General features: G+C 39.3%; 1 protein-coding gene across 1 annotated transcript in view; it reads right to left on the reverse strand.

Annotated features, from left to right (window-relative positions):
• Window positions 1-13,776, reverse strand: part of Tmem214 (Transmembrane protein 214) — a 145,577-nt gene that overhangs the window by 4,083 nt on the left and 127,718 nt on the right. Inside the window, exons 12-14 of the mRNA XM_090371232.1 lie at window positions 13,600-13,717; window positions 11,329-11,594; window positions 6,757-6,908 (exon numbers count right to left, since the gene is read on the reverse strand). Coding sequence (XP_090227358.1) covers window positions 6,757-6,908; window positions 11,329-11,594; window positions 13,600-13,717 — 536 coding nt within the window. The remainder of the gene's footprint in view (window positions 1-6,756; window positions 6,909-11,328; window positions 11,595-13,599; window positions 13,718-13,776) is intronic.

Consider the following 13,776-nt stretch of genomic DNA (forward strand, 5'->3'; position numbering starts at 1 on the left):
GAGTCGGAATATATTATTGACCTTTGGAATTGACAAGTTCAAATGTGATCCAAGGCTTGCTCTATTAGCATACAGCTCTGCAGTGTATATGCTGGATTCGGGAGGAATCTGCTGAGATATTATAGTGTCCGGAAAGACAGCAGCAGATCCTACGCAAGATTCAGTCTTCGAGCCGTCTGTGTAAACGGACAGGAAGTCTGAGTGCTCAGCTTGGTGTGCAGAGTAGAGCTGCTGGTAGACAGATGATGAGGTCTCGGACTTTACCCATTTCTTAAGGGAAAAGTCGCACGGTGGGGGATGAGCATGCCAGGGTGGAGGAATTTCTTTTCCTGTTTGTGCAACCTTGTCTACCATGATGTTAAACTCTCTGAGTAGCTCTTGGATACGAATGCCAAAAGGTCGGCTGGTAGTCTTACGGGTATTGTACAAATTTTCCCAACGTGGCTCAAAAACGGATGTCCACGTAGGATGGCTGGCAGGGATTTCAACTTTAAAGCATAGTTTAAAGATAACTGCTTACGTCGAAGGGATAATGATGGTTCGTTTGCTTCGACGTATAAGCTCTGGACAGGAGATGTGCGATATGCTCCAGTAGCAATACGGATGGCCTGATGATGGACAGGGTCAAGCCATCGAAGGGCACTGTCTCTGGCTGAGGAGTATACCTGGGCCCCATAGTCTAATTTGGGTCGTACAAGTGCACGGTAAAGCCGGAGTAGGGTGCATCGATCTGCTCCCCAACGAGTTGAGGAGAGAGAGCGGAGAATATTGAGTCCCCTCGTGCATTTTGTACGAAGTTGACGAATGTGTTCTAGAAAGGACAACTTTTTGTCAAACACAAGTCCCAAGAATTTTGTGTCTGACACTACTGGAATAATATTTTGTCCGAGCCTTAATTCAGGTTCAGGATGAAGATTACGCTTGCGACAAAAGTGTACGCAAACGGTCTTCTCCGGCAAGAACCTGAAGCCATTAGCAAGTGCCCAGGAATTAAGGCGATCAATGGCTTTCTGCAGTTGTCTTTCAATAACCCTCATGTTGCATGACTGACAAAATATGCTAAAGTCATCAACATAGAGGGCACAGTTTACAGTTGGAGGAAGTTGTTCTGTGATGGAATTGACTTTGATGGCAAAAAGCGTGACACTTAATACTGATCCTTGTGGTACTCCCTCCTCTTGGCTGAAGGGACGAGAGAGTGAGGATCCCACACGAACTTGGGAAGATCGATTGGCTAAAAAGTTTTGAATAAAAAAGGGGAGATGCCGCCTAAGGCCAAGGCTATGCAGATCTTTTAAGATGCCAAATCTCCAAGTTGTGTTATACGCTTTCTCCATGTCAAAGAACACCGACACCAAGTGTTCGCGTTTTAGGAAAGCATCCCGGATGGATGCTTCCAATCTGATAAGATGGTCCAAAGTGGACCGGTTCCTTCGGAAGCCGCACTGGATGTTGGAGAGGTCATTTGATTCGAGATACCATATTAAACGAGAATTAACCATTCTCTCCAGGATTTTGCACAGACAGCTGGTCAGAGCAATAGGACGATAATTGGTGGTGACTTTTGGATCCTTTCCTGGCTTAGGAAAGGCAAGAACGATTGCCTTTCGCCAGGAGTCCGGAAACTGCCCTTCAATAAAGATTCTGTTATACAGAAGGAGCAGACAATCCATAGATTTTGGTGAAAGATGTTTAATCATGTCATTATGGATGCCATCTGGTCCAACAGCACTTGCTTTGGAAAGAGCGAGGGCTTTTTTCAGTTCCTGAATAGTAAAATCCCCATTGTAGGGATAGAGGCCCTTGGACTTAAAATTAAGTGCTTCTCTCTCCAGTTTATGTTTCAGGACCAGGAACTCTGGGGAGTACGAGGATGTTGCGGAGATGTCAGAGAATGTTTCCCCAAGAGCATTGGCTATTGCAGTTGGATCTGCAATAGCGCATCCATTATAATCTAGGATTGAAGAAGGGTGGGATGTATATTTTCCCTTCATTTTCCGGATTTTATCCCAGACTACCTTAGAGTTGGTAGACTGGTTAATAGATGATGTAAAATGGATCCACGATTCCTTTTGACTCTGACGACGGATATATCGTGCTTTGGCTCGTGCACGTTTAAAGGCTATAAGGTTGGTCATGGTAGGATATCGGCGGAATATCCCCCACGCTTTGTTTTGAGCCTTTTTTGCTGCTGTGCATTGTGAATTCCACCAAGGTTTGGGAAATGGTGGAAACCGGGCAGATGTTTTTGGAACTGTATTCGCAGCTGCTTGGACAATATTTTCTGTGATGTACTTAACTGCATCATTAATAGGCTCTTGACTGACTGTGCTAAGATCAAAATTTGCCTGATGTTGGAAGGCAGTCCAGTCAGCCTGATCAAACTTCCACCGTGGTAACCTGAAGGGAAGACATGGTCTCCCACTGTGTAACAAGGTTATCACAGGGAAGTGATCACTTCCGTATGGATTCTCCTCCACTTCCCAAGTGAGTGAAGGGAGCAGAGAAGGGGAGCAGATAGAGAGATCAATGGCAGAAAAAGTATACGGGTAGGCATGTGGAAGAAGGTGTTTGTTCCAGTATTTAGAAGGGAAAGGTCATTGTCATTGAGCATACGCTCTATGACTCGTCCCCTTCCGTTGATGTTAGCACTACCCCACAGGGTGTTATGTCCATTAAAATCCCCGAGAAGTAAGAAAGGGGGAGGCAACTGCGTTAGATCATCAAGGTCTTCCTGGGAGATGTCAGTCCCAGGTGGCAAATAGACAGAGCAGACGGTTAATAAAAGTCCCACTGTAAGGCGAATTGCAACAGCTTCTATGCTAGTTCTAATTAGCAAGGGCTGCACTGGGGTCTGGTTTCCCACAAGGATAGCCACTCCTCCATGAGCAGGACCATCCGCAATTCTATCCTTACGAAATATTGTGGTGTTATGCATTGTGGGATCATCATTTGCCTTTAGGTAAGTCTCCTGCAAGCAAAAGCAAACTGGCTCGTGCTTTTGCAGGAGGGCCTTGATGTCGTCAGTATTTTGCCGGAATCCACAATTCCACTGTAGGAATTTAGCCATTATTTTGGCTTGGTGGGTCCATCAGGCGGCTTCCGAGGTGCCGAGGGCTTACTTTTATCAGTCTTGGGTTTATCTTTTTTGGGGAAGAATGGACGCTGTCCCGTGTCCATTTCCTCCTCCGCAAAGAGTTCCAAGACTGAATCTTCGAGTACCTCCTTCTGCTCGACATCCATGTTTACTTGGGGAGACTTCCCCTTTCTTATTCTTTTCTTTCATAATTACCTTTGTTATTTGTGGAGCATTAGGAGGTACCGATATAGGAGTGGCAGCTGATTGGTCCTTCTGTGCAGGTTTTTGAGAACTTAAGAGATAACGCGCAATGGGAGTGAAAGACTCCTTTGGAGGAATGGTCATGTCCGTCTGAGTTCCGACGGAACATCTCCCTGCTACCTTCTGGGCGTAGGTAGGTCTGTTGATATACAGGGGTTTGACCGATTTCCTTGCCTCCTGGTATGATATGTTTAGCTCTGCCTTCAGCCGTTGAATTTCTTTTTCTTCTTTCCACCTGTGGCATGCTCGTGAGTAGGCTGGGTGTTCGCCTTCACAGTTAATACAGGTGGGTTTTGCGGCTGAACATGCTGTTGTTTCGTGGTCCTTTGCACCGCATCGAGCACATGCAAGGACTCCACGGCAGGCCATTTGAGAATGTCCATACTTCTGGCATTTAAAACACGGTAAAGGGTTCGGAATGTATGGACGCACTGAACAATTGATGCATCCAGCTTTAATCTCGTCAGGAGGTTTAGGAGAGTTAAAAGTCAGGATAACGCTCCTGGTTTTAACAATTTTTCCATCCCTTCGCGCAGTAATTCTCTTGACGGCAATTACTCCTTGGGGTTTTAATTCGGAGCAGATTTCCTCCTCGGTTACATCGAGAAGGTCCCACTCCGAAATGACACCTCTCGATGAATTGAGTGTTCTGTGTGGTGTCACTGTTATAGGTATTCCTCCGATTGATGTTACTCGGAGGAGATGTTCTGATTGCCTGTCATTTTTTGATTCAATCAAGAGATCCCAAGAACGAAGCCTCTTAACTGATTTGGGCGAACCTGCTAACCCGTCTAACCCTTTTTGAATAAAAAAAAGGGCGACATTTTACCAATCAGTTTTTCACCGGTGGAGTGTATTATTAGGAACCTTGGAACAGGCCCAGATGGTACTTCCGTTCGCTGCCTCTTTTTAGCAATAATGCTATCTGGATCTTTCTCTATGCTTTCAGATAGGGACCGGGTTGGACCCCTGAAGAAATAAGTTTATCAGGATTCATTGAGGTTTTTATATTGTTCAGTGCCAGGGCTCCCCACCACCACGGAGCCCAAAGGGACGCCCACTACCCGGCATGCAATAAATGCGCTCGGGAGTGGGACGCCAGGGCTACCCAGACACTATACCTGCACCGCCGCCAGCCTGAATCCTGTCCCTCGGACCATGAGGGTAGGGGCGTGGCATTGTCACGGTTGACCCTTGCAGGCGAGCCTACTAGCCGATTCATCCTAGCCGGGCCTTCCAAGACCACCCATCTTGTCGAAGCAGGGGCCAAAGTGGTGTATTGAAGCTGGGCCCCTCAACCACCAGGATCCCCCTTTCCGAATTTCCACGGGTCGCAGCGCACGGCAAACACGCCGGATTCCATTGATGTAAGCCTGGAACCTGGGCTGTGGGCGTTGGATCCCAGTGATGCTAGTCTGGAAGTCCAGCAGCGTCACTGGGAGGTCCCCTCACCGCGTACAGGTGCCCACGTCGAGGGGTTGATATATAGGAATTTTGCTAGCAGGCAAAAGGAGGTGATTGTCCCTCTGTATAAGGCAATGGTCAGGCCATGCCTTGAGTACTGCATACAAGTCTGGAGGCCTCATTTTAGGAAGGATGTAGATTTGCTTGAGCACGTACAGAGAAGGGCAACAAGATTGGTGAGGGGAACAAAAGGGTTGTCTTATAAAGAAAGGCTTAAGTTCTACAAATTGCAGAGGCTGGAGACTAGGCACCTGCGAGGTGATCTGACTGAGGTGTATAAGGCCTTGAATGGGTTGAGCACGCTGAATTCTGATGGGATTCTTCCACTCTTACACTTGTTCAGATTATGAACCTAAGAGGGCATAAATTCAAATTGAGAAAAGACAGATGTAGAATAGATGTGCGGAAATTTGCCTTTAGCCAGCGGGTGGTTAACTGCTGGAACAAACTTTCATCTGGCATTGTGGAAGTTGATAGGTTAAAAATTTAAGGAGGAACTGGACAAACATTTAGAGGGATTTGTTTTGTAATTTTTTTTTTTTTTTTTTTGGCTGATGCTGAATAAGCTCATGCACTTGCATCACATGCCACTACTACACTACTACTACATATGAGACCTACTGGAACATATCAGAACTTGTTAGCATTAAATGTTTTTATCCTAACTGCCTGCTAGAATGATTTTTCAGTTTAAGCTTACTGGTTGTCAGGGTCATTTGTTAATTTTTAAACATGGATATTGATGCTTTAGTATTAGCCAAATAGTACAAAGAAGCCATAGACTTTTGATGCACCAGCAAAAAGAAAAAAAAAAAAAAAAAACGCTTCCCTCCTCACGAAGGTGACCTTTGAATTTCTTCAAACTGTCTGCCTCAACTGACTAGAGGCAATGTGTTCTAATAATTGAAGACTTGCTGACTAATTTCTAAGATTTCCATAAGATGTGCAATATGGGAAAAGTCACAAACACAAAAATAGGAATACTGTTCTACAAAAATGTTGGCAAAAATAATTTTTAATGGTATTCAATTTATTATCTCAGAGTAAGCAAGTTTTTCCTCCAACAGCACTTATGTGTTTTATTAATTGATGTTCAAGCTTCTTTAAACTATAATTAAAAGTTTCTCAATTCTAATAATAATAATTAAAAAATCTCTCTTCATGTTTTTTAATTTGTTAAATAAGTGATGATCTTCACAAAATTTTTGTCTATTAGAATTTACAAGATGAAACCAACCTTTTTTTTTCTATTCACATGGGGGAAAGAAAGAGAGAAAAAAAATTTCCAGAAAGAGAAAGAGACCAGTATATCTTGAAACTGGTTGTAATGACAGCATTTCAGTTCATGACCGAATAACGAATTTGCTTCTTTGGTGGTGTTAATCAAATGAAAAATATCATTAGTAATTTTAAGTTGACATGTGGACAAAGAAGTCAATTCTATGTGAGCCAGTTGCTGTCAACAGGAAGAACAAGAGTTCCCCTAACAGAAAAATACAACCAGAGTGGTATTTATTATCATATGAATACAGAAAAAAAGTCAACCTGTTTCCAAAATTTACCTATCCCACTAAATGCACATCTGCCTCTATCATTTCTTCTCACTAGCAGTTTCCATGAACCCTTAAAGCTCCATAAATGATTGTTTGCAAAGACCTTCGCACCTCTTCTGTTCAAACATATGCCATCATTGCAAAAGAAATTCTTTCTGCAAACTAAGGCAGGCCACACTGGTAAACCTTTTCCCCTGAAAGTCTTGCAGAGTTGCGAAGTCCAGAGTTCATTGAAAAGGTTCACATATAAAATTCCTCCTATTTAAAAATCAAATCATTTAATTGCAAATTAAATCATTTAAGCAGAGAGTATCCCTTTTAACTACAAGCCTAAAATTTAATATTTGTTTTAAAAAAAAATAAGTATACAGGGAAAAAAAAAAAATTTTAAAAACTTACGTAAAAATATTCTCTTGAAGCCACATTCCAATTATTCCAAGGTAGTATGCAACATAACTCCATAACCAGATAGAGTATTTCTGTAAAATCCTGCACATGTCAACTATAGAAAATGCTACCTTCTCTATGTACTGAGGAAAGTTGTCATTTACCTATTAAAACATACTGCATATAATTATCATTTTACTGAAAATTTACTTTGAAAATTAATGCATGATAAAATTAATTTTACAATATTATCAGAGGATATAATCTGTGGAGCTCCCCACCTCCAGAAAGTATGGTACATTCTTGTAACTTGTAGTTACAACTCTTATTTCTGTGGTTACTGCTCTGAATTTCAATGTGTAATCTAATGTTTTCATTCCAAAACAGCGTGAACCCATTACTAGCCAGTTTCCATTTCTGACTCACCAAATTAATTTTTCTTCTTTATTTATTCACTGTTTCTGCTCTCTATTTTCTGAAAAGTATATAACTACAGACAGATGTGTATTTGCATCCCTCATCCTGGTATGATCTTAAAAGGGTCGCAGCCACATGCAGCTCTTTGAACATGTAACTGTGGCTCTAACTTTTAGCCCACACGAAGCACAATTTGAAATGGAGTTAGAGGACTTAAAAAATCAGGGACATGTGGAGTGCAAGACTACAATGCCTTAAAACTGAAATTGAGGATTTGGAGAGGCAAAAGGCTGCTGCTCTGGCAATTCTACGCAAATGGACAGCGATAGATGAGTTGAAAAAAAACAAACCAAATTGTGTTCGATGCGTGGAGCGGCTTAACAGACAAGTATATAAATTTGAAAATATTTGCATTTGGACTTCGCTCAGTGTTTGGTTCGACATATTTCTGCGGGCAAATATTTTCGGCCTGAACTATATTAAAAATAAATCAGGAAACCGTCTGAACAATGGGAGTCTCTCAGCATGTTTAAAGATGAAAATTACGGCATATTCGCCTGATATTGAGACTCGCTCAAGGAGTTCAGCAGCAATTCAAGTCACATTAATTCATACCTAATTGGATGTTTGTTAAGAAGTTTTTTTTTCAGTATTAATAAATATTTCAAAAAATGTTTTTTTAATAAAATACCTTCCCACTCTATTCTATTTCTTAAAAACTCCTCCCCCATCTGAGCTGAGATGCGGCTCTTTTGGATTCTCCTTTTTTTTTTTTTTTTTTTTTATTTAATTAGATCAAAAATGGCTCTTCACTCAAAAAAGGTTGCTGACCCCTGGCTTAGTATTTTAGTAATTAAGTATATGACATCCACACCTGATTTTAAGTGCCACACAACACAAAATTTGAACAAATTTTAGTTTTGAATTATTTTTTTATTTATTTTATTTTTTTTTTAAATGTTCCTATATAAACTAAAGAGAAACACTGTTTTTAGAAGTCATCCAAAGCTACTTTACTTTGGATTTGATAAAAGATAGTCCAAAGTTAAGGAGCTATATACTTTTCAAAAGTACATACCTAGGTATGCACCTTTCAAAAAATACAGAGCAGAAGCAGAGTGCACAAATGAAAAAAATTTAGAGTCAGTTTGGTGAGTCACAAATGGAATCTGATTAGCTGTTGCATATGTTCAGACTATTTCAGAATAAGAACATAGGATTATAGGTAGTAATTCAGAAGAACAGAACTAACATCCAGTTAGTTTAACTTCTGTTCCGGGTAAAATAATGGAGTCACTGGTTAAAGATGCATTGCAGGATCATCTAGACAAGACTGCAGCAATAATTCAGACACAGCATGGGTTTGTTAAGGGAAAGTCTTGTCTGACAAATTTGATAGGATATTATGATGTGGTTACAAAGGAACTGGATGCGAAAAATAATTTTGATATCATATATTTGGATTTCAGGAAAGCTTTTGACACTGTTGCGCATGGAAGACTATTGTACAAATTGGAGCAGAATGGTATTAAGGGTAAGTGGCTACAATGGATAAAAGGATGGTTAAGTGCTAGAAGACAGAGGGTGGTAATCAATGGGTGCTGCTCTTCTTGGACTAATGTTATTAGTGGAGTCCCACAGGGTTCGGTGTTAGGTCCACTGTTGTTTTGTATATTTATCAATGATATTGATGAAGGTATATCAGGCTTAATGTCGAAGTTTGCAGATGATACAAAGGTTGGCAGGGTTGTTAATGACAGTAATGGCAGTGTGCTACTGCAACAGGATCTAGATAATTTGGGCATTTGGGCTAAGAAGTGGCAACTGAAGTTTATCCTTGACAAATGCAAAGTACTACATATGGGTAGAAGTAACCCCAGAGAAACGTACGAACTGTGTGATACTACACTTAAGGTGGTAGAAAATGAAAAAGACCTGGGAGTAATTGTGCAGGCAGATATGAAGTTTTCTGAGCAATGCAAACAGGCTGCCACGGCAGGTCATGGGGTTTTGTCAATGATATATAGGAATTTTACTAGCAGGGAAAAAAAGGAGGTGATTATCCCTCTGTATAAGGCAATGGTCAGGCCATGGCTTGAGTACTGCGTACAGGTCTGGAGGCCTCATTTTAGGAAGGATGTAGATTTACTTGAGCGTGTACAGAGAAGGGCAACAAGATTGGTGAGGGGAATGAAGGGATCCTCTTACCAAGAGAGGCTTAAGTTCTGCAAATTGCAGTGGCTGGAAACTAGCACCTGCGCGGTGATCTGACTGAGGTATATAAGGCCTTGAATGGGTTGAGCACGCTGAATTCTGATGGGATCCTTCCACTTGTTCAGATTACGAACCTAAGGGGGCATAAATTCAAATTAAGAAAAGACAGATGTAGAATAGATGTGCGGAAATTTGCCTTTAGCCAGCGGGTGGTTAATTGCTGGAACAAACTTCCATCTGTCGTTGTGGAAGTTGATAGGTTGAATAAATTTAAGGAGGAACTGGACAGGCATTTGGAGGGAATGGTGTGATTTTTTTTTTTTTTTTTTTGGCTGATGCTGCATAAGCTCATACATTTGCTTTCTTGCATCATATGCCACTACTACTACTACTACTACTACAGTATTGTCCACATGTTATGGGCATGTATGATATTTTCAAGGGGAAACCCCACAAGTTTTATATATAAAGTGAAAATTTTTTGGGAAAAAAAAAATCACTAGAAATTAATTTCATATTTACTAATAATTAAAATAACAGGTGGATGACATATATGAGAGATCTCATCAACACTTGCTGGATCTGAAGTCTAATTAATTTGAATCTATCAAATTCACTGCCAGTCTCTTATTGCTTTAAGAATTTCTTCAGATGCATCTGAAGCCACTAACAGTTCTGAGCAGAAAAATTGACTATCAGTGAGTGACTGGATTTCACTGACGGTTTCATCTGCACTTGCAAATGAGACCTGAATATCAGCTACTTCTGAATTTTAAATAAGTAAATTTTCTGTTTATACTCTGGGACAGAGAGTCAGAATACAAGAACAGCATATTATTTAGCAGTTACATGGGCTAGAACCAGTCAACTTAAATTCATATACTACTGTACCCTTGTGTTTGATCCTTTAGCTACAGCAGCCTTCCAAACAACAACCTTCTAACTAAAAGAAAAGTAAGAAATCAGTGTGCTTCCTGATGTTTCTTTAAACTATTAAGCATAAAACTTATGTAATAATGAAAGTGAATATATACCTCCCAAGTGTAACAATAGTCAGAGATGTATCATCGTGTTCGTGATCACATACCATACCAATATGACATACGGTCATGAGCAAGACAATACTGCCCCTCTCCCCTGTACAGTAAAATTAAAAATATTAAAAATAAATACTGTCATGACTGATAAAATTGTGAAATAAAACTTTATTAAAATATACATAAAAGAAAATATACAGAAACCTATTAAAATATTATATGTAGGTAAAGCAAAAAAATAAACACAGACTAAAAGCAATAAAAACACAAATATTCACAAAGGTAGGTTTCGAGCCGAAACACATCGGCTCGATCTCTTTATCAACCTATCATCTAGGATGATAAAGAGGCACAATGTCTTGAAAGCTACCTTTTAAATATTTGTGTTTTTATCACTTTTAGTCTCTATATTTGTTCTTATCTTTTACTTTTTGCTTTACCTGTATATAGTATTTTAATAGGTTTCCATATATTTTAATAGTTTTATTTCACCATTTTGCTGGTTGTGGCAATATTTATTCTTAATATGCTTATACCCAATGCATAAGGCCTTTTTGCTAAACTGAAAAATACCTTTAGTGATATAAACTGCTAAATTCAATTTTTAAACAAGGAAACTTAGTTGTTACTAGACTAACTAAATGCTGGCTCTATTTTCTGCTATTTCATTCTGAGTTTCACTCAAAACGCCATTCTGTTTACTTTGGAATAAATCTCGGTAATCTCCCCAGGATTTTACCATAGTTTTCTCTGTTAAAAATTCAAGAAGACTACTGAATGGAATAACATGCTAAAAGTAGGCAATATCTGTTATAGATTTCATGACCAACACAACAAGTTAAGCATTTAACATTATAGTATTTTAAATTATTATTTAGGTGAATTTATATACAAAATAAAATGACTTTATACGCACCCACTGGAGCAATGGAGGTACTTTTACACAAAACCAAGACCTGAAACCGTGTGTACTGTCCCACAAATATACACACAATAAAAACAACTTCTCCCAGAATAACCGAAGGTAAGGACCGCATACTTCACATACTTGTGCATAATAAACTGGTACATTCACTTCAAGGTATCTGTATGCTTTACCAGAATATACAATAATCCTACTCCATGCTTGTTCACATACTGCTAACAATCCTACCTCCTTCAACAGATGACCTGTCTTGGACCCTTGAATAAAATTGAAAAATTTTAATTCATTCATTAATTTTAGAGATAAAAATAATGGCAAAATTTCAAATTCTGTAATGGGAGAAAATTATTCAGAATTTAAAGTTAAAAAGGGGAAATAAATGAAATTTGATTCAGTTATAACTGCAAGAAAAAAAATTATACATATTCATATAATCAAATTCTTCAACTATCTCACTGTTTACTAATTATACCCAGGAATTTTAGTAAAATTGGTGTTCTTCAAAAGTCCTTGGCATTTCTAGTGCAACTTAGTTTTCAAAAAAGAACTGATGAATTTTAAAAAACAGAAGAAAAAAAAAAAAAATATATATATATATATATATTTGTCTAATATCTATTTATGGCAGGGATGGCCAACCTATGGCACATGCGCCAAACATGCCGCTTTGGAAGATTACAAGTGGCACATTTCATCATAAAATTTCTCAAGTACCCAAAGCCCATATTGCCGATTCTTTGGTTCTATTTCCTTTCATTTCAGATCCTTCCGCATATGGCTTAAGACCCTCATCACCTTCTTTCCACTTACACGCACATAAACGTGTCAATTCCCTCAATTTAGCAAAAGAAATAAATTAAATAGTCTCCAAAAAAATACATTTCTGAATTTTGACCGTAAGTGATCTATGGCTATGAAAATATATCGAGCACCTAGTCGTCCATTCTTTTGTACGGCTGTTGCCTCTGATGCCCGACTCTATGCATAAGTGGGAAAATTAATGCAATATGTGACTGTTTCAGGGGACTGAGAATATACAAATAGATCCTTTGTCGGAAGTCTTTCAAGAAAAGGAAACAATGAAATGATAAATTTGAGGTATTTTTATCTACAAGAAATTTCCATCAATCGCATTTTGCCAACTTAAGAAATAGTAGGGGGGTTTTTCTTGCCAGAAAAACGTGACTTGTATTAAGCAACTATTGCCACCTGCCTGGATAGTGGGCACCATGCACGATGGGTTCATGGACTCGTGTTGCTCGTGCCACAGGCAAAGGCATCCATTAGTGCATTGCACCAGGTATTTGGACTCATCCGACCAACACTCTCATTTCCAGTGTTCAGCCAGCACATTGCTAATACCACACCATTCACTGTCGACGATGATAAGCAGTGAGGAGAGGGTATTGTCTCTTGGGTCATCTGCTGTGGAACCTCATACATCTGAGTGTGAGGCATACTGTCATTTGGGATATTGTTCTTGCATTGCCCATAGTGTGTTGCAATATCAAATGTCACACAATGACCTGCTCTTGAGCCCATACAATGTGCTGCATGTTTTGTTCACCACAAACATCCACTTTGTGAAATCCTTTACAGTTCTGTCGTCAAAATGGTGTCAAATCAATGGTGATTTGACACCATTCTTTGTGCACCTTAAGAATGGCATTTTCACAATGGGCCACAAGCAACTGAGAGGACATGCCATTTCAAATTAGAAGCCCGACTCACGAGCCTTCACAATCATGCCCTTTTGAAGCTCTGTGATTTCTTTACTATGTCCATACTGCTACTTTATCACTTTGACTTGCACGACCAGATGCAAATTACCACTACTCTAGCACAGGAAGCTGTTCGGCTTTTCTATTGAAAGCTATGCTGCATAGCCCTTTACGGGTGAGGCAGCTTATTCATAGCGTGTTAACAATGGACCTCAAAAGGTAGTTACATGCTTAAAAAGCCAGCACAAAGGAGCAACATAAAATTTACAAATTTATAACTGCTATCAAAAATAGCTGATTTTGAATGATTACTGTGGCAGTATCTGAGGGGGGGGGGACTTATGAATTAAATTATTAACACACATTTCTTCTCTATTACCATATTATTAATATTTAGTCCATCATATAATTAATCACTTCCATCTACAGAGACATGATACACAATTATATAACTGGTTTTAGACAGCTTCCTATACTGCCTAGTATTTACATTAGGGTATTCAAAAAAATTAATAATCCATATAAATTACAAAACACTTACTCTTAAATGACCCATGAACGTGGATATCATATGCTAATAGGGCACTAGTAGCAATGGTCAGCAACACTACCAGATGCCTCCATGGAAATTTCCATTCATTCATTCTGGCTAGAAGTTCCTAGATTTCAATAATCACAATTAGTCACCATTATGAAAAAACCTGCATAATTACACATG

The sequence above is a fragment of the Mastigoproctus giganteus genome, chromosome 4, assembly GCF_048544385.1.
Source record: "Mastigoproctus giganteus isolate SK-2022 chromosome 4, ASM4854438v1, whole genome shotgun sequence".
Taxonomy (NCBI): Eukaryota; Metazoa; Arthropoda; class Arachnida; order Uropygi; family Thelyphonidae; genus Mastigoproctus; species Mastigoproctus giganteus.